The following is a 25,447-nucleotide window of genomic DNA, read 5'->3' on the forward strand; positions in this document are numbered from 1 at the left end:
TGTATAATTTCTTTCTTCACATTAAATCGACGATGTCTGTTGTTTGTGATTGCGTCAAGGAAATGGCTGAACAGTTTGAAATGAGATTTAGAACATACTACCTCAAGCTGGAATATTACCATGTAACTTTCCTTAAAGGGTGTATACTAAAGCAGAAAAGGGTTAAAAATTCATGTCAGAAATAGAATATCTTACTACACTTTCATTGATATGCATGTCCTCAGGGGGAGAGGAGGCTCAAAACATTTTCCTTGAACCTAATTCTCCCCGTGCAAAAAACGGGCACTTCAGCTAGTATGGAATCAGAAGTAATGCAGCTACATTTCTTTTGACTCAGGACTGCTGGCTCAGGGATCTGAATCATAAGTGCAAGAAGGGGATTTTATTCTTATTCTGTACGGGTAACATTCATTAGTCCTAAACGGCACAAGACCTAAACGGCGTAAGTCCTAAAAATATAGGCAGTAGTCCTAAATTTTAGGTCTTGTGCCTTTTAGGTCTTGTGCCGCGAAATGATTTTTAGGTCTTGTGCCGTTTAGGACTAGTGCCGCGAAATTATTTTTAGGTCTTATGCCGTTTAGGTCTTCTGCCTTTTTCATTCACCTGCTTTAGTTCTGAAATTCGCCACCACCACACGAAATTGCGACGATGCAGTAACTAGTTGACAATAATGTTACGAACGTAGCTAATTCTAACGGTAACAGCTATATTTGTACTACTAAAATTATTATTATCTGTTCTGCAGTTATACATGAATTATATTATATAACCTATTTCATTCTAACACTTAATTATATAATTGATTAAGAAATTAGTTTCTTTCATATGAAGATACAAGAATCTCATAACAAATTTCTAAAAAAAGAATTTAATAAATATGTTTAAACAGCATATTTTATCAGACTATTCTGAAACCAAGCAAGCATTCAGAACTGCAATATATATATTCTGTGGAGTGTATTTTATTAAGAGTAGGACAAAAGCCCACCAAAGTTTGCTTAATTAGGGCAAAAGTCCACTAGATATTTCACAAGTGAACATTAAATACCGACTATATACATTAAGAACGCAAACAGTTACTATATTTCGCAGTGTGTTTTGATAGAGTTGATATATATAAGCAAGAAAAATCATCAAATAACACTAAATTACTAATGTAATACGCAACACATGAAGAAATCAATACATAGTCATTTAGGGATGTAGCCTGCAAACTTTTCCAGGGGAGCAGGCTTTTTCATATTAAAAGGAAACCAAAAGTATAATTTCAAATTACGAAATCTTCAGTAAGGCAACAAATATATACATATAACACGCGTACATAAATACATATTATTATTATCATATTTTCAATTTGTTACCTTTTTGAAACCTGGGTCTTGACAGTGTGTGAATTTAAAACTACAGCTTGTGGGAGATGCACGAATAAGAAATCGGAAACTGTTCATTAAAGTCCATTTATTTGACTGTCTTCATCTTTTGTACTCTTATATAAAAGAGTTAAGATAAGTGACTTTCTGGGTGTACTATTTTTTTTTTTTTTTTTAAGAGTAGATTATCTTGCAAATCTCTGAAGCTAGTAAAATGAAACTTGACATATTTATAAACTTTCCCCTGTAAAACAAACAAACAAAAAACCTGAAAATTCAACACAAAAGGGAAAGAACAAAGGGGGGCACTACTTCTCCATTACTTATTCAGAAAATATTTATAAAGTAAAGAACGATTTGCTTAAGCTGGATGCGTGAAACTCGGTATTTCAACTTTTGGCTAAAAGTAATAAAATGTATGTTTTAGCGTTTTGAAAATTACAAATTTTAAGAGGGAAGGGTGTTCAATTTCTATAATATTAAAATTTTTCACTGCTTATGAGATTTGTGCAGAAAACTCTTTTCCTTTAGGTCTGGATTTGTCCAGTTAAACAAATGAGAGTACAAAGTGGGTGATTAATTAGGTTCTTTTAATTATTTTAACATGTTGACGTAGTTTATTTTTTAAAAGTATTTCTTTCACATTCTATTATAAACATTATTAATTTGCTGTAATTATTAAACACAGACTAATCCTAACTTGGGGGACCAAGAGTTTGCTTTGGGTGTTAAGCCATCATTTGCCGTCCGTGACATAACCTTTGATTTTAACTTCACGTACAATCAAGGCTGTCACAAAAATGTAGCATATTTGAAATATATTATTATTATTATTATTATTATTATTATTATTATTATTATTAATAATAATAATAATAATAATAATAATAATAATAATAATAATAATAATAATAATAATAATAATAATGGTTAATCCCAACGGTAACAGCTATGTTAATAATACTAAAACTGTTAATAATGGTAACGAGTAAAGAGTAGTTAATTACGAGTATGACAACTATTTGCATCGAAAAGAGTTGAATATGATAAATATGTGTGTAAAAATAATTTACTTTAAATCAACCCAAAGAAAGCAAAATTTATGACGTATATAACTAAAACACTCAAAACACTGAGGAAATAGAAAAAAGAAAAAAACAGACATTATGAAAGATCTGGGAATTACATTTGATAGGTAGTTAATATTGTGTCACCATACAAATGCCATCATGCGAACAGCAAGAAAGAACAATAGGCTTTATTTATTTATTTCAGAACGATAGAATATGTATTTATACAAATTACTTGTAAGAACTAAGCTAGAATCTGGTTCTGTAATATGAAACAGTATATCTAAAACTTTGATTAACAGCTTGACAGTATTCTTGGCACGGAAACGATGGCAGCGCCACAAAAGATTTTTAGATCCAGTGCGTTTAAGACTTGTGCCGCGAAATGATTTTTATGACTTGTGCCGTTTAGGACTTGAGCCGCGAAATGATTTTTAGGTCTTGCGCCGTTTAGGTCCCCTTCTGTATTACATAAAATTATCCACCTCTTTATTACTTACTTGCGTAATATATGTATATAAATAGATATAATGTCTTTCTTCAGTGTCATTTAATTACAAATCAAAAGCGATCCACTTGAGAAAGGAAATTACTGAAGATACACCTCTATCTTCTCCACACTAACGGTATTCAAATTGTAGAACTCCCTAATTCTTCTTGCGTATCTGATCTTAACATTTCAGCTCTTAAAAAAACTTTTAGAAAAACATCCATTCAGTAAAGCCTCTTTTTAATCTCTGGTTCCTAAACTTGAGATACTATCCCAGTATTTGCCTGGCGCGTTTTGAGTGAAACTCAGGACTGCTGGCTCAAGGATTTGAATCGTAAGTGTAAGAAGGAGATTTTATTCCTATTCTGTATTACATAAAATTATCCACCTCTTTGTTACTCTAGAAAATTGTGTACTTTCTTATTTCTAGAAAAAGAAATGTAAGCGAGTGTCAATGATGGAAAGTGTGTTCCACGAAACGCATATGAAACTTCACGGATTCCTTGTGCATCATTTTTTCTTTCTTTTTTTGTTATTTCTCGGTTTAGTTCAATGTCTCATGATTATACACTAGGGCTAAGGGAAACTGTGATGATATGGATAATAATGGAGACATGACGAAAGTGATAAGAAACAGGAGAATCCCGAGAAACCCCATACACACGATTTTTATCCACTACAAAACGCACTTGGGGGAAGCTGGGATCGAACTAGAAACTCGTGCCAGACGTGAACTACCGCAGTCCCACAAAGGAATTCCATACTTTCATGTGTACAGTAGAACATAAATGCTTAAAATGGTATTTTAAGTAGGAATATGGCTTTAAATATACGTACAAAATTTAACAAAACCCAATATTACCCAATAAAACCCACTCCCCCCCCCCCCAAAAAAAAATTACCCAATAAAATCCACTGGGCTGTTAAAAAAATTCGGTTTTTTACAACCCTACCTACTAGGAGAATATGTGGAATAGTGTGGGAGTTTCAGCTTCCTAGCTCAATTTTTTGTTTGGTAAGGCTCAATCTTTATTAGCACCCCGTCGTATTCAAACCAGAAGTGGTTTAAATAAGGCCATTTCTGGTTTCAACGTTCATCGTAATAAAATGAAAACGGTAACAGATAGCGAGAAGCAGGTTTCTGCAAATGATTCAGCGTCTCAAAGCAACGAACCATGACAATGTCGAACACACTACCAAAACCGGAAGTAGTTGAAATTTATTACTACTTCCGGCTTCAATACTGATTTTCATAAAGCATAAACCGTAAGAGACATCAAGATACTGTTTTTTTTTTTTTTTCAATTAACTGAGCGTCCTAGAAATTGCTTTAATCTCTTCCGTTGACCGTCTATTCAAACTGCAAGTGGTTCTAATTAATTATTTCCGGTTTCAACTTTTATCACCACAGAACAGAAACAGTACGATATAGCGAGTAATGGCTCCCTGATATGGATTCAGCGTCCAAGAAGTAGGTTCTATCTTCGATCTTACTAATCTATTGCAAGGAATAGTTAAAGATGTACTATTTGAAGTTTGAATAATGAATGCGAATAGTTTGGACGTCAACTGTAGTTTTGCACTGTGAAATGAAACTCACTTGTTTATATAGAACTTGAAAATGAAATCTTTTAAGTTTTACGTTCCACACTTACGCCGGCTAGGCTAAAGGGGACTGTGATGATGAGAAATGAATGAAATTGTGGAATGAACAAAGTGGGAGGAAACGAGAAAACCCTGAGAAAACCCACGCACACGGTGTTTATCCACGAAGTTCACTTGGCGTGAGCAGGGATCGAACCAGGGACCCCACGCACTAGAGGTGAACGCTCTACCACTGAGCCACCGCGGCCCCAATATATAGAACTTGAATGCAATTGGTTCTATAGATGCTAGACTGCTCTTTCTGAAAAACTAGATTTTCCTAATGATTCATCCTATGTTTGGTAACAACGGAGGTGCCCATAGCTACTTCTACCTGTCTGAAAAATTTTACTCTCTAAAGAGGCAAAATTTGTTTGAGGCATAGTTCCAATATTTTCGTTCTTTCGTACACTACCAAGTTCAATCAAGATTTGAATACCGAATCTGTCAATGGCTTCAGATTTGTCAGCTGAAATTATATTCTAGGCTTACACTTATTAAGACAAAAAATATAATCGGTATAATTCAAACTTATTTAAATATATATGTTTACATCTATCTATCTATCTATCTATCTATATATATATATTGAAGTATAGTTTAAATTACCGTGTTTTATAGGCAGAAATTTGAAGTTCGGTTCAACTAGAAGTTTAACTCTCATTGTCAATCTGAAATTTGAAATAAAAGTCTTTACTGCCCAAAGTGAAAAATTTAATCGCCGCACTCGGGAAATAGATCTCTCATATTTGTGCACTGGGTAGATGTCCCAACACAGGAACATCAATGACATGCAGTTTTTCTTTCTTATTTCTCGGGCCCCAACTGACGACACTCTTTCTAGCACAGGCGTCTCTGGCAGGGTGACGGGAGCGTCTATCCCAATATTTTGCAAAGGAAATAAAATGGGTCAATCCTGAAAGTATTTTGGTCTTCGTATATGGAAGAAGTAACGAAATAAGCAGAACAAATGAATTTTATATTTACTGTTGTTAGGCATTAGGTTGGTGTGAGTCAGATATTCAGCTGCCGTGTATCAGTTTCAAAGAAAGAAAGAAAGAAAGAAAAAAAAAAAAAAAGAAACTACGACTCCTAGTTAGTCAACTAGTCTTGGCTGCAGCCACACACTTTTATCAAAGCTCAACCAACAATTGGATTCCATGACGAAGGAAGACTGGAGAAAGAGAAAGAATATGTAGAGAGATAATATGTGAATTAAGAAAAGAAATCTACAAAGACAAAGAAATATACAATAGATGTAAAGGTTTCAAGAGGAATTATAAAGGGTAGAGAAAGGATATCTAAGGTGCGCAAGAGAAATGGCTCAACATCACATTAACCAAATAGGAGAGTAGTATTTCTGAGAGAGAAATCACTCGTTTAATTGATGCTTACCTGCCTGCAGGTACCTCAGGTTCAGAGCAATGCCGTGGCCTATTGATTTCAGAGTCAGGTGAACTTTCTTGACGAACAGTTACTGCTTCTAGAAGAAAGGAAAAGTCACATATTATTTAATATGACATGCGATTGAATAATTTTGGATATTATTTTATTCATTATAAGGAAAAATAAAGAAGTTTATCGATTAAACCCCCACATGTTACAACTTCCAACCGGTGTTCGTGATTTCACTGGGAAATTTTCATATAAATAACTTGTGGGAGTATTCCAGAACAAGAAGAAACACGTGTAAAATGCTCGGATGTTCATAGAGACCACTTCCAATACCTAGTGTAAGAGTAAGAGTAAGTCGTATCCATGACAAAGGTATAATTACTCGCTAACGCTCTCGCCTTTGGTACGAGAGGTCTTGGGTTCTATTCCCGGTGGGACACTCGCTTGGAAATGCCTAAAAGCCTTTTTAGGCAAGCCATTTGAGAGGCTTTTTCTGGGTTTTCCTCATTCACATTAAGCAAATGTCGGAATGGTACCTAACATGAAGGTCTCAGGCTGCTTCTTTCGTTCCTCACTTCCTGCGTAGTGTAATCGTAGAAGGATGTTATCCCTCATACGTGACGGACTAGAATAACCATAGACGTCGAAAGCCAAGGAATATAACTCCTAGTTTCTAAAATGTATAGTTACTTTTCGAGCGCATTGTAACAAATTAAAGAAAAGGTATATACAACTGGTTGCAAAGATGCATACTACATACCCTTAAGCCGAACTCAAGAATCACTATTTTCTGAAGGGATGAATTGGACTCCCTGACTTAAAAAACAATCTATGTTCTTTTACACAATAAGAAGTGCACTGTAAATACAGCGGAATCTTTTTAATTAGAAGTCCAAGGGGACGAAATAAGTTCGAATTATCCAAAAATACAAAATCAAGCGAACGAAATTACTGTACCTACATGAAAAAAATATAATACGCAGTAGATTTTACCTTTAAAGGAGCACATTACTTGCATGATACAATACTGCAACAAACAACATTTACTCACACACAAATTAAGCCACACGCACCATAGAAACCACGCTTAAGAACAATACCATATACCAGGTAACAACTTTAATTCTTAATTAAAGAAGTTGTGATTTTAGTTTGGTTTGATTTGATTGTTTTTATACGGTCAACATAATCTTGTTTCATTTAGTCTGTGAAATACGTTTAGTAACATTTGCTTGACATTCAACACATCTTAAATTTTTAATCATTTCGGAAGTTTCAGACGAGGTTAGTACAGGTTGTTTCTTTATTTCATCGCCGATCTAGTCATCATCATTATCATCTTCATAAGATAGACTGTCTTTTGTGTCACTCTTCCCTACGGCTGCTTCAGCATAACTGAAAACCAGTTGAAACTGTATTCTTCTCTTCGCAATCTACCCAACACTAAAAGTTCTTGTACTATATGACTTCGAATTATCCAAACAGGAGATTCCAAATTTCGATTTACTCACGATTTTTTTTAACCACTATTTCTGACAGTATTTAACGCGTATAATCGAATCATCTAAGTCCGAATTAACGAGTCTGCTGTATATCAATTCAATATTAAGAAGGAAATTCTCTTATTGATCAACTATAAGAAGAATATACTTAAAATTTACATTACTTCTCACAAATTATCATTATTATTATCTCTGATTATCAAAAGAAGTTCTGCCTAATTTCAGCATGAACCCAAGCTCAAACAATCTAAACAAATACTGCATTAACTGAATGTTACGCTCTGTGCTTCTGCACCGCCCAGATTATCGTTAATAGTTAACTGCTGCCACTTATCAGCGCAACTATATACTTGCAGCAACTGAAGCCTGTGTATAAAAACCTTAACAACAGTCCAGCCAGTGAATGTAAATCGCTGAGGTGTTATTCTACTTTAAACCAACGCGACAGAACTTGTTCCTAAGGTCGCTATGCATTATCCGCTATAGTTAGGAAACGTTATTCCCCGGACATTGTACCACTCAATTACAATTCACTCCATTAGTTAGACAACAATCTGCGGTGACGACGGTTCCGAATCCTCAATGAGCTGACCCACGCACTGCACTTTTTTCTGACTCACGTTCCGCTGAGTTCTCTGCCTGGGATTCTAGCATTACTGCTGCTGAGTGCTTACTGATCTTTCAAATATGCCTTAATTGTGCTATCACCTTTTTCTTTGTTGGGTCCAAATCCGATACAACTTTATGATATTATTAATATTATTATGGACTATATGAATGTACAGGAAAAATAAGTGGCAGTGTCACTTGTACACCATGTGAAGGAAGTTTGGTTCCATACCGTGACGTTTTCTCAATTAATACTGAAACTGGAAGTTCAGTGAATCTCCATCACTTTCGGCTTTAGTAAAAAGATTATAGTAAAGATAATGTAATGTATTTCAGTTTTCTATCATTAGAATAAATATAAATTTTCTCACAAGTTCCTTTACTTCTTGACTTCCAATTGCATATACCATAAATCCTGAAAAGGATAAGAGATGATGATGTTACCAATTCTGTGAACGTTTAGCTCTAATAGTGATCAATGTATGAACCGGAAATAGTATCTACCATTCCCGTTTGAATATCACCTCCATCAACAAACTTAAGATTTAGGATTTAGATTGCTGGGCTTTCGGCATCTAAGGTCATTTAGTCCTTCACGATTTGAGGGATGACGTCTCTAGGGGAACACACAATCCGGGGAAAGGGAAGAAAGAAAAGACTGGGGAAGGAAGGAAGCGGCCTGGGACCTATAAGTTAGGTACCACCCCGGCATTTGCCTGGTGTGAATGAGGAAAACCCAGGAAAACCTCATTCAGGGTGGCTGGCCTGAAAAAGCGTGTTATACTTTTTCGACCGAGTGACCCCACCGGGAATCGAACCCGGGACCGCTCGCACCGAAGGCGAGAGCGTTAGCGACTACGCTACGCGAGGCCACTCCATCAACAAACTTAATACCGAACTGTTGACACTCTACATCTAGACCAAAACCGGTGGTCCATCAAGTAGTGCTTGAGACTTTTTGTCTCCCGGACGGACGGATACAAAGGTTAAATATATAAAGAAGTTTTGGTAAACTAAACTTCTCAGTTGGGAACGTAATAAAAATCCTTACAACCTTTCGTAATGTGCGGAACTGTCTTTGTATTCCTTCTTCTAGAAGCTACAGCCAAGACACTATGTGAAAATTTCATCTAACACCACTTCATCTGATGAATACATGTCTGTTAATTAAAGAAATAAAACAGAATATTATGATTGTTTTCTACCATAATTAAAGAGTGATCATTATAAATAAAAATGAATGTATTGTAACTTACCATGTTTATTAGATGGCTTCCTATACACTTCAAAGGCACCATGCTTTCTGGGCTGGATAGTCTCACTGTTCTCCTCGTCTTGTCCAAACTGAGCAAAGTCTGCGAATTCTGGTTGGTCTGCAACTAGCGACAACACATCCCCTTCACTACGTTGCCCAATTAATTTCTTCGGAGAAGTCTGAAAAGTACAAGAAAGAACTTGACGCTTTTATTAGTTTTCTTACGTCGAAAGATACGACAAAATTCTTTTCTTTAATACATTTTACGTTACATTAAGACCAAGCATCCAACGTTAAGCTTGGATGAACGCAACTCACATAAACAGATTCATTCAAAAATGCCAGTCTCAGTAACTTACAAAGGCTATATAAAAAGTAAGGGCAACATTGTTATAATTCGTACCTAACTTTACGCACAGAACATCTATTACATTCCTTTAATGTAATCACCTCCCATCTCTATCATTTTCTGCCGCACGTGTGAAAGGCGTCATACAGCGTCAGTGTGTCAATCTTTGTTAATGTCCGGCAGGGACCGCCACATGGCATAGATTGTGTCTTGTGTCGTAGTGCTTCCCACTCGCGTCGTGATTCCTGTGCACTACGCCCACGTGCCACTTCAATCTTGATCAACACACGTTGTTCGCAGTTTCGAATCATATTGTTACGGCGTTTCCATTTTCTTCCTCTACGGCTGCTGATTTTGGCTGAATAACACAGTCGTTACCACTCGTCACACTTCATTGTCTAATATTCCCTTATCAGCTACGGAACTCTTGTAGTACTCAGACACAGCCCTCTGATATGAGTGTTGCCACTATTTTTCATCCAACCTATGTAAACTGAATTAGTAATACAATTTCCTTTGATACTTGGAGTGAACTATCACAAATTAAACAGTGTATGTAAATAGTTGCATCTTAATAGGCTTAGATTTTTAATTATAGCATTTTTTTAACGTTCCACAATTATGCACGAGGCTAAGGAAGATGGTGATAATGAGATGGGTGATAATGAAATTACGAAAGTGGGACGAAACGGGAGAACCCACAGAAAACGCATGCACACTGTGTCTGTCCACCAACACCACTTGGCGGAGACGGGATCGATTGAGGTTTTAGCTAATGTGAGTAGGTGATCACTAATAGTTTAAACATTAAGGTTGATATTAGTGTTTTACTGGAAAAGGAATAAAAAGAGTAACATGTAAAAAAATCTAATAGTCAACATACTACAAGAGTTTCTGCCTAAGACTGAATGCTGAAATAACGCAGGGAAGTATGAATCTGAATAGAAATCCCAGGGCACATAAAAAAAAAAAAAAAAATGTAACCTGCCAACGCCCTAGTCTCACTGGAATATCACCACTCGTGAGATCAACGAAGTCAATGTGTCGTGAGGACAATTGGAGAGCTAGGTACTTTAAACGAACAGCGAACTCCAGTCTAGGAAAACAGGATTAAAGGGGAGGGGGAACTGACGTGCTGACCGCACATCACCCCAATTCACATGACTGTCACAATTTGGCCAGTGGGCCTTGCTTCCTATGGCTGTTGTACCAGGTGAACCTACCTCTCCTCCCCGGAAGGATTTTTCTTCACATTTGACTCACCTTACTTTACGAGAAAGACACTGCCTTCGTAGGATTTACTTGTACCCCAATATATTTAACTTACAAAATGTTAAGGATAGTAACCCTGCCAAAGTTAATTTCATAGATCGAGGTATTTCGAAGATTTCGTAATAAGTAAGTTAGTAGATTTTCGCATTTTTCTACACAAATTTACAATTAATTTCCAATATTAATTCGTAACCAATATTTTTGAACTTAATTCCAAAATAAGTTAATAACCAGTACTTTTTAACATTAAGAACTGTATTACATAAAACGCACTTACTGTGCTTGGTGATATTCTCGGAGGCACAACAGGTGGAGCGCCCAACTGAACTCCACTTTTACCTAAAATAGAAAAATGGAAGAATAATTGGTGATTTAGCAATCTCTAAGAGAGTTCTGTTCTATGTTGAAATTAAACTAATCTTTTTTTTTTTTTTTCACAAATTACAATAATATATATTACTTTGATAAATGCTTATTTTAAGAACATGAACTACAGATACTGAACAAGATGGTGGAAAAAAGTTTTCTGGAAACAGGAATTTCGTATCTTAATACGGGCTATTGTGAATGTTCATATACCAATGGAGAGTTATTGTGAATGCGGTATTGAACCTTCAGGTTCCATAGGCCATAGAGTTGGTAGTTAATCAATATATAGGGTGAGCACAAAAACAATTCTTGATTTCAAGATGTCATATAATTAATAGTTATAGGAATATTTTGAGGAAATCTTGCTGGAAGCTCAGTTAATTCAAAATATTTTCGTGTCTTTTTATTTATTTATTTATTTATTTATTTATTTTCTCCAGAATCGCTAGTTCAAACTTAGTCAGCTACAGGACAGTGATTCGAACAAAGCAGCTGATGCAAGCTAAAACTTGCTAAAAACAAATGATGTTTTGACACTGCAGTGTGCTTTTAAACGGAAGTTGGATGTTGATACACCTACACCCAAATCCAATGTGAAGTGTCATAAAACATTTGTTGAGATAGAGTGCATTTGTGATAAAAGGAAAGAATATTCTGGCCGATCGTCCGTCACTGAGAACATTGTAGATCGGATGAGATAAATCTTTGTACACAGCCCAAGGAAATCAACACATCAAGCTAGCAGCCAATTACGGGTCCCACAAACAACCGTCAGCAAGATTTTACGTAGGAGTTTGAAGTTTCACCTATATCGGCTGCAACTGCTTCAAAGATATAAACACAAAACAAGGAAAAGAACGTGAATTTTGCGACTCTATGCACAGTTTACTGGAGGACGACGAACCCTTTTGAGGAAGATAATTTTGAGTGACAAGGGACCTTTCACTTCAGTGGGGAACAGGCACAATGTCAGAATCTGGGGAAATGAGCATCTGCATGTTACTCTTGATGTGGAACGTCACTTACCGAAGGTTGTTTTTTCTACGGTGTCAGAGCGTCGAGTGTACGATCCATTTTTCTTTGAGGAACACACAAATCACAGGTGAAAGCTACTTAAGAATGCTACGTAACTTGTAAACTCCTCAACTCGCTGCAGAAGAAGGTGATTATATTTTACACCAAGATGAAGGATCTATACACTGGCATCAACCTGTACACAGTTTTCGGAATATGCCAACTGATGGATAGGACGAGTTTGACCCATGTTCAACATTTTTGTAAGCACCTCCCCCCCCCCCCTTGCTACATAACCAGACTTAACTGTATGACTTTTATCTTTGGGAATTTGTGAACGGCAAGGTGTATATACCTCAATTACTCAAAACTCTGAATGATCTTCAAGAACGCATCCGTGCAGCTGTAAATTGCATCACCCCGGATACGATTCACGATGTAGTTGGAGATGGATTACTGTCTCCAGCTGGATTAGTGACCGTGATTCTAATCAAAATCATCACAAATCTTTTGATATGGGCACAATAGTACTTTCAAAATCAGGGATTGTTTTTATGTTCACCATGTATGACAACAAAAGAGGCTCGAAACTATTGATTGAGTGATTCAGGATTTAGATTTCTGGGCTTTCGGTATTTATGGCCATGTTCACCCATCACGTATGAGGGATAACATCCCTTGGTGAGCACACTATCCGAGGAAAGGGAAGGAAGGAAGCGGCCTGGACTTATATGTTAGATACCATCCGACATTTGCCTGGTACGAATGAAAAAAACCAGGAAAACCTCATTCAGGACGGCTAGCCTGAAAAAGTTTTTTACACTTTTTTGACCGAGTGCCCCTACCGTATTGATTGAGTGAAAATTTTTTGATCACATGTAGAAATTGTGAAGTCTGATAAGCTCACCTGAATTACTTTATCTTCAATGAAAATAATAAAACAATAGTTCCAAAAACTAGTGGATCATTTCACGTAACAAACACGGTTCAATCAATTTCTTTTCTAATGAAGACACTTTCATAATTTCGTTAGTGTTGATTTTGGTATTTCTTTTTTTAAAAAAAATCAATTCTACGTTTCTCGACTACAAATTAACTCTGAAGTTTTAATTATCCTCTCAATATTTTCTTCAAGACTAACACTAGATTCTTACCTTTCAACTGCCATGATTTTAAAATGTAATTAATATATTTTCATAACGAGTGCATATACAGGGTGTCTATTCAAATTCCAAAATGAAATTTCGTGACCATTTCTTTCCCAAACCATAAAATTTTGTAACATTCTAAGAGCGAATTGGGCCAAATTTTCATGCATGCGATAGAAACATGCTTTGCTTGCGATTTGGTAGGGTATAAAGTGAAAATAGACAGACATTTCTAATCGAAAATAGACATTTCTGGTTGGGAATTTTGACGTTTTATAGAACAAAATTTTCCAGGCTATACCATATTTCTCCATATAAAAAAATCGTGACCTAAAAGCTAAATTTCCTGATTTTTTCTTGACTTTCATGACCGTTTTCTGATTTCGTACCTTTTTCATGACTTCAGTGACCGATAGACACCTGATATAAAAACCCACTATTTTTTGGAATACTGTACCATTAAATCATCATTATAACATAAGCAAATACAGCCAGTGTCCTCAAACCTTTTGTTCCAACTATTAACTGAACGAACAGCCAGAGTCCTTTTTTGTTCAATGCAACAGCAAATACAAATCTTCATTAAACAAACACACAATTTTCGTAGAAGTATAATTATCTTACCTAGTCGATTGAGATCAAGCGATGACGATCTTGCATGCGTCCTATAAGGCCTAGGGGGAGGAGGAGGAGGGGGTTCTTTCTTTGGACCCTGTGGCATCTGTGCTGCGGGCATCGACACAGGTAAGCTTGTTGGACCCGAAGTTCCTCTGTAACAAAGATAAATAATAATAATTATAAATAACCTTATAACGAATCAAATTTTTATAAAGTCCTAATATTAACTGAATAGTATTATACTATTCACTTACGTCCGTTTAAATTCTACAACTGTAATTGTAATGGAGGCCATATACACTTAATTTGGAAGGAATTCAACATTAAAATTGTTGGAAAGGGCGAGTCTAAATTATGTACGAGGAACGTCCAATTTCTTATTTTTTTTCTGTGCGCAGCTTGGCATCCCTGTCCCATCCTGTGATATTTGTCCTGACACTTCTCTACAACAACAGCAGTTGAGGAGATAAGAGTCTCACAGAGAGTCGATGGACGATAGAAACAAGCCTGGCAGTACGAAGCTGGTGGGCCCAGTGGAGAGGGCTGCATCATCAAGTTCCTTCTGAAGGAAGGGATGAAATCTGCTGAAATCTTTAGAAGATTAAGTGCGCAGTATGGCGAAGAAAATCACACACTCTCTCTCTCTCGGTCGCAAGCGTACGAATGGAGTTCAAAATTCAAGGCAGAAAGAGAATCCGTTCTCAACGTTCTCTATGCCAAGCTACTGCAGTAATGAAACCAACATTCATCGGGTGGAGCAACTTATTCTACAGTAATCGTCGCACCAATGTGAGAGAGATTTTAGTGCGACAACAAATATCAGAGTGGGAACGATCATCCACGAACACTTGCATCCGGAAAACCACAGCCAGATGGGGCTCAAAATGCTAACGTTCGATCAGAAGCAGTGTAGGGAAAACTCCTCGTCCCAGCATTCGCAGCAATTCTAAAGACAAGGCTAGAGCTTCCTTCAAAGATCTCACTTGCGATGAGAGCTGGGTGCACATCATTACACTCCAGAGTCAAAGGCGTCCGCTGGCAAAGTTATGCTGACGGTACTCTGGGGCAAAGACGCGGTGATGTGTCCTCATTTCCTGGCACGCGGGAGCACTTCACACGCGGCGTACTACAGTAACCTCCTGTTGCCCCAATTCAGAAGCTTTGAGAAGAAAATGGCCACAGATGGCGAAGGATGGAGTCGTCATCCTGTATAACAACGCGTATTCTAATACGGCCACAACAATAGTCACAGCTATCACCAAACTTGGTTGGGAGATCCTAGATCATTCCCCGTATAGCACCGATCTGTAGCCTTGCGACTTCCATCTCTATTGGTTCCCTCAAGGAGCACTTGGGAGGACAAAAATTCCACACCGATGACGATGTCAAAACGTGTGTGCTGAAATGGCTGAAACATCGTCCCAAACAATTCTACGCCGCAGGGATATGGACACTCCCACATTGATGGGACAAGTGTGCGTGTACATGGGGAGTGCCTTAAAAAAAAAAAAAAAAAAAAAAAAAAAAAAGTAAATGATTCACATGTTGTCTTCTCTATGTAACAGAAAAAAAGAAATTCCAGTTATAGCTTGAACGTCCCTCGCAATATATTCTTCGCATGGATTTAGACCTATTAAGCACGTATGTACTATTAAGAAAATATCCTTACCTGCAGCGTTGTAGCCCGATTTTGTGCAACGGTGGACGTTACCACCTTCAACATCAGGGAATCTTCGTGCAAATACTTTTTACATCGCTAATTTAGTCAGTATCTTCAGTTTAGTTACAAATTATTGTGATTATCTTGGTGTAACGTACGAAACTGTTCTAAGTTGACTACACTATCAAGTTAGGTATTTTTATAATAGGTGGATTGAAAGGAAGGGAATAATGTAAAGAAGCATGGGAGAAGAAGCATGGATTTCGCACCTTGCAGCAAAACAGTGACCATAATATGCAACCGAAATAAAAATACTGACATCGAATCAGAGATGTGAAAAGTATTTACCCCAAGATGATAGAGGTAATATCATCCAACAAAACAGTCGTGGCACAAAATAAGGACGACGACGCATAAGTACTAGTTTTCTTAATTTAACATCATGTGACAGGTGCGTTCCTTAGGTGCTTACGTGACACTACTTTGTTCAAGCAAAGAAGACATACAAAAGAATATAATATAATTCGGATTCAACCAGAATTTAACAGATTTGTCGATAGTTTGATTTGTTTAGCGTCCCTTTCAGCAGCGAAGCTATATGAGACGTAGACGTACAGCTTAAAGTGGAATCCAAACCACATGAGAATCTCCCATGCTAAAGGCGCGCACTCTAACCGCTTAGCCACGAGACAGCTCTGACTTGTCAATGGCTGCAACTTCTCAACTGAGGCACGAAATTATAATTCTTTATATTACACTAGAGGTTCCTTGTGTTCTCTAGGCGTGGAACAAATTTCCGTTTTTTAAAACGAATTTTCAGCAACAGTTTACCATACTGCACCAAGAAAAGAAAAGAATTTCTTGAAGATGGTGTTTGGCATATTGATAATAGCATGCTTGTAACATTTAGTGGGGAGCAGAGAATCTATTTCTTGCTCAGGAAATGTAGCTGTAACTATGATAATCTTTCATGGGTAGAAATGAGTGGTCAGCAGAACTACGGATGATTTTTATATTTTTTTTCCTTGTGTTTTCACCAGTGGACGTATGCAGAATACTTGAAGAAAATATAGCAAGCATAATTAATTTTGCCGAGAAGGTAAACTGGCATTTTTTTTTTAAAGCATTACCTTTATTTACTACTAGATTTCTACATCTGAAGTTAAGGTATATGTGTCAGTTGTCACATAGTTACAATATTGTCCGAGAGTTTTGAGTTAAATATTTTCGTTCAAACTCAATATCTTCAGACATCTGTTATGCCCTAGGACAGAAGTAACCATTAAGCATATTTAATACTTACCCTTGAAGGTTCGACTCTTCTACAGGTATCACAGGCTGAGGTGGGGGTGGAATTGCCCCTGGACCAGGAGCTGAAAAAAATTATTCTTATTAAACAATATGAATACTAAAACACTGCTTCATTAAAACTACCTACAGCATTATCAAAAGCAAGACATTTCAAATCCGAAACAAAATTACTCTCTTAGCAAGTGTAATTTTAGCTCACCATTGTGGACATTATACTGATAAGATTAGAGTTTAATTACTTCATTAATGGAGGCAAACGTATAGAAAATATCATTTGCTTCAATTAAATGAAGCTGAACGTAAAGTTTGGCAACGAACAAAACATGCAATGAAATCTATTGTATAATGTTCTATGGTTATGCACTGTTGGTTGAAGAAAGTGGATAATAACAAATGAAAGTGATAATGAAATTAAATGCACTGTGAATTTAAAAGCAATAAAAAAAAGTCCTATCTGATTTTGAATGTCTATTTCCAAACCATTACAAAACTCATGTTATCTTGGTGATAAAGATAAATGGTTTTCAACCACAGCTGTGAAAAAAATAGCAACACAATAATAATTACATTTGCTCAATACAAAAGATAAACTATGTTTATAACTGGGAGATTTGAAACAACGGGAGTATCCAAACAAAAGCAGTGACAATTTGCTCACTATAAAAAACCCACGTCGCGTCGCAACGGCAGATTGTAGAGTGTGCTCAAGATATGCAAAATACACGGCCACGCAATGAATTGTAATCTTCCATTTCAAAATGTCAGCTGTAGCATAAAAAACATCCAAAAGATTCTAAAAAGGTCTAATCAAAGCCAAAAGAACGTTGCACCGAAAGAAGACTCAAGAGGAATTAATTACTTCCCTTTCGTATACCGGTATATTGTCAATGAAATTAAGCAGGATTCTATCCAAACACAGAATAAAGACAAATCACAACCCTTAAGCCAAAATCAGAGCGCTCTTACATCCAGTAAAAGTAGCTTCGCCTCAAAACACAAAGGGGTTTACCGCATTTCTTGCAACTGTGACAAACGCTTACATTGGACACAGATTCGCACTACATAAAACTTCCAAGTAGACAAGTCGGGGCTGGCAAAACACAGTACAAAAGGGTATAACATATGATTTACTGAAACCACTGTCTCTCCTAGATATTCAGGATATTCTGGTAGAAAATAGAAGCCACAGCTATAATGAAAGAAAGTAGCAATTTCAATAGTACCGCTGGCTATCAACTTGGTCCGACAAAGATTTCCCTAATCAGAATGCATCAGTCACCGCCCAACCTCAGCCTGCCTTGTCCACCCCATATTTTATATATATATATATATATATATATATATATATATATATATATATACCGGGTGCGTCATTTATAATGTCAAACCTTGATGACGGAGAAACCAAAAGAGAGAGACAAGCGAAACTTTGCACGAAGCAACTATACAAAGGGGCACATTGGTAGACGCATTATTTGACATCACCGGATGAACAGTGTTGCCAACCCAATATAAAGTTATGATTTTTTAAATGGAACGACCTAAATTGTATTTCATAATTTAATTCAACACTAAAAAGGAAGACGAAAGATATGCCACCCGCAGGTCAGTGTTGCAAACTTCTCGAGAAATAACGTTAAATATGTGTCACATTTAAACGCCTTTTGCACACACAGGGAGTGAGGTACACACTAGTTTTGCACAATAATTTAAATGTTGGCCAGAACGGTTTAAATTGACACCAAGTTTAGATGGGTCCGTTAAACAGTGTTGACATAACAGAAAAGACAAAAGTGGAGTTTGGATATGGTGCAATAACTCGAAAAAGGCCATAAGTACATTACGGTTTAAAATTTATAGGACAATTTGTTATGTCATAAGAAGCATTATCACGTTTATTTGAAGTCGATAAGTCAAGTACTTACCGAGATATTCGGAATTTTGTAAAAGCTGAGAATTTTGCGCTGTAGAAGTTGGTAACGCTGTCTCAAATTCCCACTTTTTCCCTCAACGTTGAGAAATTCGTAAAGAAGTGGTTGAAACAAAATATAAATATTAATAAACACACATACGATGAAAAAGAAACTTTTTTCAGTACTTGAAATGACTGATTAAGCGTAATTTACTGGATATGAAAAAAAAAAAAAAAAAACGTAAGGAAGTAATAGGACTTCATATGACAAGATAATACAAAGACGTAGAAGACATGTAGGTACCTAGTAGCTACTTTCGCACGATGAAAATATTTATCCTCTTATAAGTTTGGGACACCAAAATCAAAACAATACAATACTCGCACCCTAAACGATACGACAGGTCAAGCTGCTTTACTGTGACAAATCTGGATTGAGCTACGAAGGTATGTATCATATGTTTGAAAGATATGCACATACTGATATTTAGGGTTACCAGACGTGTTCTTTTATGAGTGCATGTACTGTTTTTCAAGGTATTCACTTTTTTACCCTCTCATTTTGAAGTGGAATATTCTTTTGTACTTTTTTTTTTTTTAATAATGTGTGACTCCTGACATGCTGAATACTTTTTCCATGTATCTGTTAACAGGAATTGGTAACATGCTGGTAATGTACACAGTGAGTATTGTATTGTTTTGATATTGGTGTCCCAAACTTATAAGAGGATAAATAATTTCATCGTGCGAAAGTAGATACTAGGTACCTACATGTCTTCTACGTCTTTGTATTATCTTGTCATATGAAGTCCTATTACTTCCTTACGTTTTTTTTTTTTTTTTTTTTTTTTCATATCCAGTAAATTACGCTTAATCAGTCATTTCAAGTACTGAAAAAAGTTTCTTTTTAATCGTATGTGTGTTTATTAATATTTATATTTTGTTTCAACCACTTCTTTACGAATTTCTCAACGTTGAGGGAAAAAGTGGGAATTTGAGACAGCGTTACCAACTTCTACAGCGCAAAATTCTCAGCTTTTACAAAATTCCGAATATCTCGGTAAGTACTTGACTTATCGACTTCAAATAAACGTGATAATGCTTCTTATGACATAACAAATTGTCCTATAAATTTTAAACCGTAATGTACTTATGGCCTTTTTCGAGTTATTGCACCATATCCAAACTCCACTTTTGTCTTTTCTGTTATGTCAACACTGTTTAACGGACCCATCTAAACTTGGTGTCAATTTAAACCGTTCTGGCCAACATTTAAATTATTGTGCAAAACTAGTGTGTACCTCACTCCCTGTGTGTGCAAAAGGCGTTTAAATGTGACACATATTTAACGTTATTTCTCGAGAAGTTTGCAACACTGACCTGCGGGTGGCATATCTTTCGTCTTCCTTTTTAGTGTTGAATTAAATTATGAAATACAATTTAGGTCGTTCCATTTAAAAAATCATAACTTTATATTGGGTTGGCAACACTGTTCATCCGGTGATGTCAAATAATGCGTCTACCAATGTGCCCCTTTGTATAGTTGCTTCGTGCAAAGTTTCGCTTGTCTCTCTCTTTTGGTTTCTCCGTCATCAAGGTTTGACATTATAAATGACGCACCCGGTATATATATATATATTCTGTTTCTCTGTCTTATTTTTTCATACAGACTCTGAAAGTGAGAATAATACCTTTTTCAAACGCTGTGTAACCAACATATCACTTGGTTGATATTCCAAGAACAGTTATTTGTTCCTCGTGGCTAAGCGGTTAGCGTATGCGCCTTTGGCGTGGGAGACCCGGGTTCGATTCCCAGCGGGAGCTCATGCGGTTCAGATTCCACGTTAATCAGTAGGTCCACGTCTCATGTAGCCTCGCTGCTGAACGGGACGCTAAACTAAAATGAACTCAAACACACGAGAAGCAGTGAGAAAGTTCCCGGAATTCTGTTGTAGCACTTTATTACCACATCATTTAAGTTCACATTCATTTAATCGCCTTCAAAATTGGCGCCTTCGGAACACACACACACACACACACACACACACACACGTTCACTGCTTCTGAGCTTGGTGGAAACACCGACGAAAGGCCTCTTCTGGTATCGTCGGATGTTCAACCGCCGTGTTGGTTTTCTCTTCTAAGTTTGCGAAACGGAAAAGATCCATATTTAGCTTCGGGAAGAGCAAAACATCTGATGGTGCTAAACTTTTTAAGGCTATCAAAGTTTCTGAAGCAGACAATCCCCAATTTGCACATGAACTTGACGTTTGTGTATTGCTCAATCTGTGACATTGTCTCAATTGATCACTGCACACTCCTCCGTTCAGCTTACGCTGCTCGTACACTGCTTGTTATGAACCTGTTCACACTTGCCAATTTCATAATTATGCAACTTAAGGACTGTCCTGTACACGATTCATTGAAATTGCATCAAATGCCAAAACTACATATGTATATACAGGGTGTTTCAAAAACGTTTGGGAGGTGACTCCTGACACCAAGATAAGACAAAAAGTATAGACCAACCTGGGTGCACAAATACTTCCTTTCGGAATTATAGGCTGCCTAAAAAGTGAACTTTAAAGGTCCATAGCTTCAAAACTATGGAACCTATCGTAGTCGGGTCAAGACTTTACTTAGAAACCAATATGTTTGTTATCCAAAAATACATGTTTCAGAATCCTAAGGTACTCACTCAACAATTTTTATAGAGGCAGTTTGGCTACGGACATATAATTTGAAGTACTCACCAACTACCTCTATAAAAATTGTTGCGAATTACCGCAGGGTTCTGAAACATGGATGTCGGTGGAGTTACCTACCACCCTGTATATATATATCTTTCAGACACTTAAAAATACTAGCTTCTTGTGTTAAATTCCTCCTAGTGTGGTCTTCTGAAGTTCATACAGAAATATAAAAAAGTCTACAATTTTATGTCTTGACTTTCTTTGATTTCTATTTCTTAGCTGATTGTTAATGATTCTACTCTAAACTGCCACGTGAGTACAATTTCGTTAGCCAATAAGTAAGTAAGGAATAGCAGTAGTCATAGAAGTAAACAATAATAGTAAACTATTTATCAGGTTAGGATAAAGGGGCACATGCACAATTAGTTAATTTGTCATTAAGATGCATTTGGGTTCAGTATGAAATATTTGCTGTTACCACTAAATCCTTTACCCGCTGGTTTCTTGGCCTGAGGGCGCTGAATAGGGCGAATGTCTGCTGTATCTCCAACCGCTTTCTTTGGGCTTCCCTGATCTCCGCTGTTCGTACTGGTCAACTGCTCATATGGAATAGGATCTGCGGGTTTTCGTGGGGATCGAAGAACTTCATCGTCAGCCGGAGCAAGACCTTGAGATTCTGGTGTTACTCGAAGAGGAACTGGATGGAGGATTTTTGGATCCTGAAACAAAATGTAATTCTAAAAAAGGTTATGAAAAAACCAACATAATAGCAACGACAGTGCCATTTGAACCAAACACGGAATGTATTGATCAATAGCTTTATTAAAATTCTACAATATTGTTAGTGTTTAACGAACGAAAACTGTTCAACCAATCAGCAAACCTCATTGAACTGAGCAAAATCATATGGGTGAGTGAAAATCTTCATGCGTAGGTTTCGAGAAGATCGAGGTAACGATTTTCTTGTAAACATAATTTACACTGTACAGTAACCACGTCACATATTAAGGTAAAACTGGTAATGAAGGATATTCTTTTCAAGCTTTTCATTATGACATTAGCAAGGCGATAGCACACAGATATAGGCCAATTATTAAGATTGACTCTAGTTATTTTTGTTTGACTACAATACTGCACGGAGATAAGATATACAGGGTGTCCCAAAAGTCGTGAAATATATATTTTAAAAAATATTAACAAGATCTGTACAAAGGGTTAATATTCTTTAAAGTACGGTCCTTGAGCATCTCAAACGGAATACGTCATACAAGAGGAAAAAATGGCGTTAGCTGCAAGAAGAAAAATGGAAACTCTTTCCCCAAAAACATTTCCCACATTTTATGTAAGGAGATGATCTGTACTTCGAGACGTGCTACTGTTAACATATAGTAATGTGTTTACAAGCGTATGAATTCACAGCTAAATAATGTTTCACGACAGCGGCATGAAAACTTGATTTTCCACAGATTTCTTGTCTGTAGTAACACTATAAGCATCAAACTACATCAGATGACGCACGATGGAGTTTACATATATTAAAGCAAAACACATAACGAAAATCATGGAGTTCACTTTTATTCGGAAAATTAATAAAACCAAGTTACACAACAACGTCGTTGTTAACACATGCATACTTATGTGACGTATTCCGCTTCCTCGGAAAAATACTGCACAGAATTACATTTTACTCGTGTGTAATTCATACTTCATTCCCGAGTTATAACAGTTAAGTTTATGGGATGGGACTCCGCGAACACTCTATATATACGAAGTTTAAGTGCGTAACTTTTTAATCTTTTTTTGAGGGGGGTTGGATATTTGGAAAAACTCCAGAAAAAACAAAGTAAAACCTATTGAACTATATAAAAACTAAATCCATAGAAGTAAGTTTAAGCATGGCTTTTAAAAAAAAGCGTTGATGTTTCGACATTTTTTTTTTTTTTTTTTTTTTTTTTAAATGTGAAAATAACTCAAGTACTATCATGCATGAGAACTGATCAAATATTAGGTATGAAGTAAAAATATTAACCTGTTCCACAGCAGATTTATGGAAATCAAAATTCACTGGTTTAGGCCCAGGAGAAGACACAGAGCTCGTGGGAGAATCTACGAATTTAGTCCACTGAAAAGAAGTAAAAACAAGCATTTCAGTTACAATCACAGACTCGGTAAAATCTCCAATGTTCGAAAGTGTTTAAAAGTAAAAGTACTTACAAGCACTTTGTAACTGAATGATCACAAGATCTATGGTAACCAACTATAACATTTTTCTTTCTTCTCAACAAGTAATTAAACTAAGGACTTGGTCAGTTCTTTCACTTATTATTGACATTTAAACTGAGTAATAACTTGCAAAGAAATCGTAAAATAAAGTGACCCATTCTTATTATTTATTTACTTACTGGTTGGTTGCTTTGAGTTTAACGTCCCTTTTTTTTTTCAGTAAAGAGGCAGACGATAGTCTACACATCAAAAACATACCTGCATTGTCATACCGAAAACTAACAATTTTAAGTCTTCGGTGTCGACCTACCTAGGCAGTAGTAACTTCCCCTTTTTCACATGCTTCGGCCTACGTACGTGGTAGTGACTTCCCGTTCTTTATATATTTTCGACATCAGTACATCGTAGTGACTTTTACAGTACAATGTCTGAAATGACATATGTTCGTGTCGGAGTTTTTTCATCTTGAAGAGAATGTTTTGGAAATAAGAGGTAAAGATACAAAATTTAAATTCCCTTCCGTCGGTGTATGGTCAAGCGGAGATTTAATTACTAAAACCCTGCGCCACTGAGAAGTTAATTATGGGTTAAGCATGATGTACTTCCGCCAGTACCTTTGCGGTTATTTGTTTTCCAATGTCCTCATACACTGGCTACATTTCCCTATGGATATCTGTGGCAGTGTGTCCACTGCACCACTGAAAATGAATAACATCTCGCTGCTCATATCGGATAGACGTCCTGATAACTCCTCCAGAGACCTTTGCCAACTGATAAAAGCGCCGTGCGGTAGAAATCAGAAGATACAAAGGGCTGTTCCAAGGAAAGCCTACTGCATCTCTCGTATATCTCGATTTTGTACTAAAATTTATGACACACTCGAAATAAATAAATAAATAAATTTAAAAAAGACAATGATTTTTCTCGATTTTTATTCGTAAATACCGACACGTCAGCTATTTTGAGGATATTCTGGAAACCGTTTTCATTTCTTTCTTCGAATTTGACTACTTACTATTATTTTTACTATTATTATTATTAATTTATTTATGTGATTTCTTTTATATAGGGGTAGTTGGGGTAAGTGGGGACACGTTTTGCAACGTTCAACTTTCAACTACTGTAGCAGTAATGGTTTTTGGATTATCAAACTGAAAGTATTGGCTTGGGTTTGTACACTTGATAACCATAGGGTCCATTTTGAAGCAATTGTTCCACAATATTAAAAATCAGTTACTGTCCCCACTTACCCCGCTTTGTAGGGTAAGTGGGGCAACCCTATTTCCTCCCATATTTTAACACAGACAATAAAGAATGGAAGTGGGGACAGAGTACCTGTTGTCTACTACTGATAAATCCAAGTTTCATATTTCTACTGTACTTCTAGCCAGAGATACAGCATTTCGAAAGTGGTACTGTAGCAAATGTAGAAAAAACAAGTAATGTCAATATTTCAGAAATATGTTTTATTTTGTTCAGAAAACTCTGACATGAGAAATATTTGCTGGACATCATTTACTTATCCAAGAAACATTGAAATAAT

General features: G+C 36.4%; 1 protein-coding gene across 2 annotated transcripts in view; it reads right to left on the reverse strand.

Moving 5' to 3' along the window:
• Positions 1–25,447, reverse strand: part of Reps (RALBP1 associated Eps domain containing) — an 81,684-nt gene that overhangs the window by 15,808 nt on the left and 40,429 nt on the right. The window contains exons 7-13 of one of the 2 annotated variants that reach the window (XM_081729388.1): positions 23,711–23,803; positions 22,160–22,400; positions 17,069–17,138; positions 14,112–14,257; positions 11,234–11,295; positions 9,337–9,514; positions 5,970–6,057 (exon numbers count right to left, since the gene is read on the reverse strand). In XM_081729388.1, the coding sequence (XP_081585514.1) occupies positions 5,970–6,057; positions 9,337–9,514; positions 11,234–11,295; positions 14,112–14,257; positions 17,069–17,138; positions 22,160–22,400; positions 23,711–23,803 (878 nt within the window). The remainder of the gene's footprint in view (positions 1–5,969; positions 6,058–9,336; positions 9,515–11,233; positions 11,296–14,111; positions 14,258–17,068; positions 17,139–22,159; positions 22,401–23,710; positions 23,804–25,447) is intronic. The other variant, XM_081729389.1, reaches the window with a different exon arrangement.

This window comes from Thermobia domestica, chromosome 10 (assembly GCF_964235325.1).
Source record: "Thermobia domestica chromosome 10, izTheDome1.hap1.1, whole genome shotgun sequence".
NCBI classification, from domain to species: domain Eukaryota; kingdom Metazoa; phylum Arthropoda; class Insecta; order Zygentoma; family Lepismatidae; genus Thermobia; species Thermobia domestica.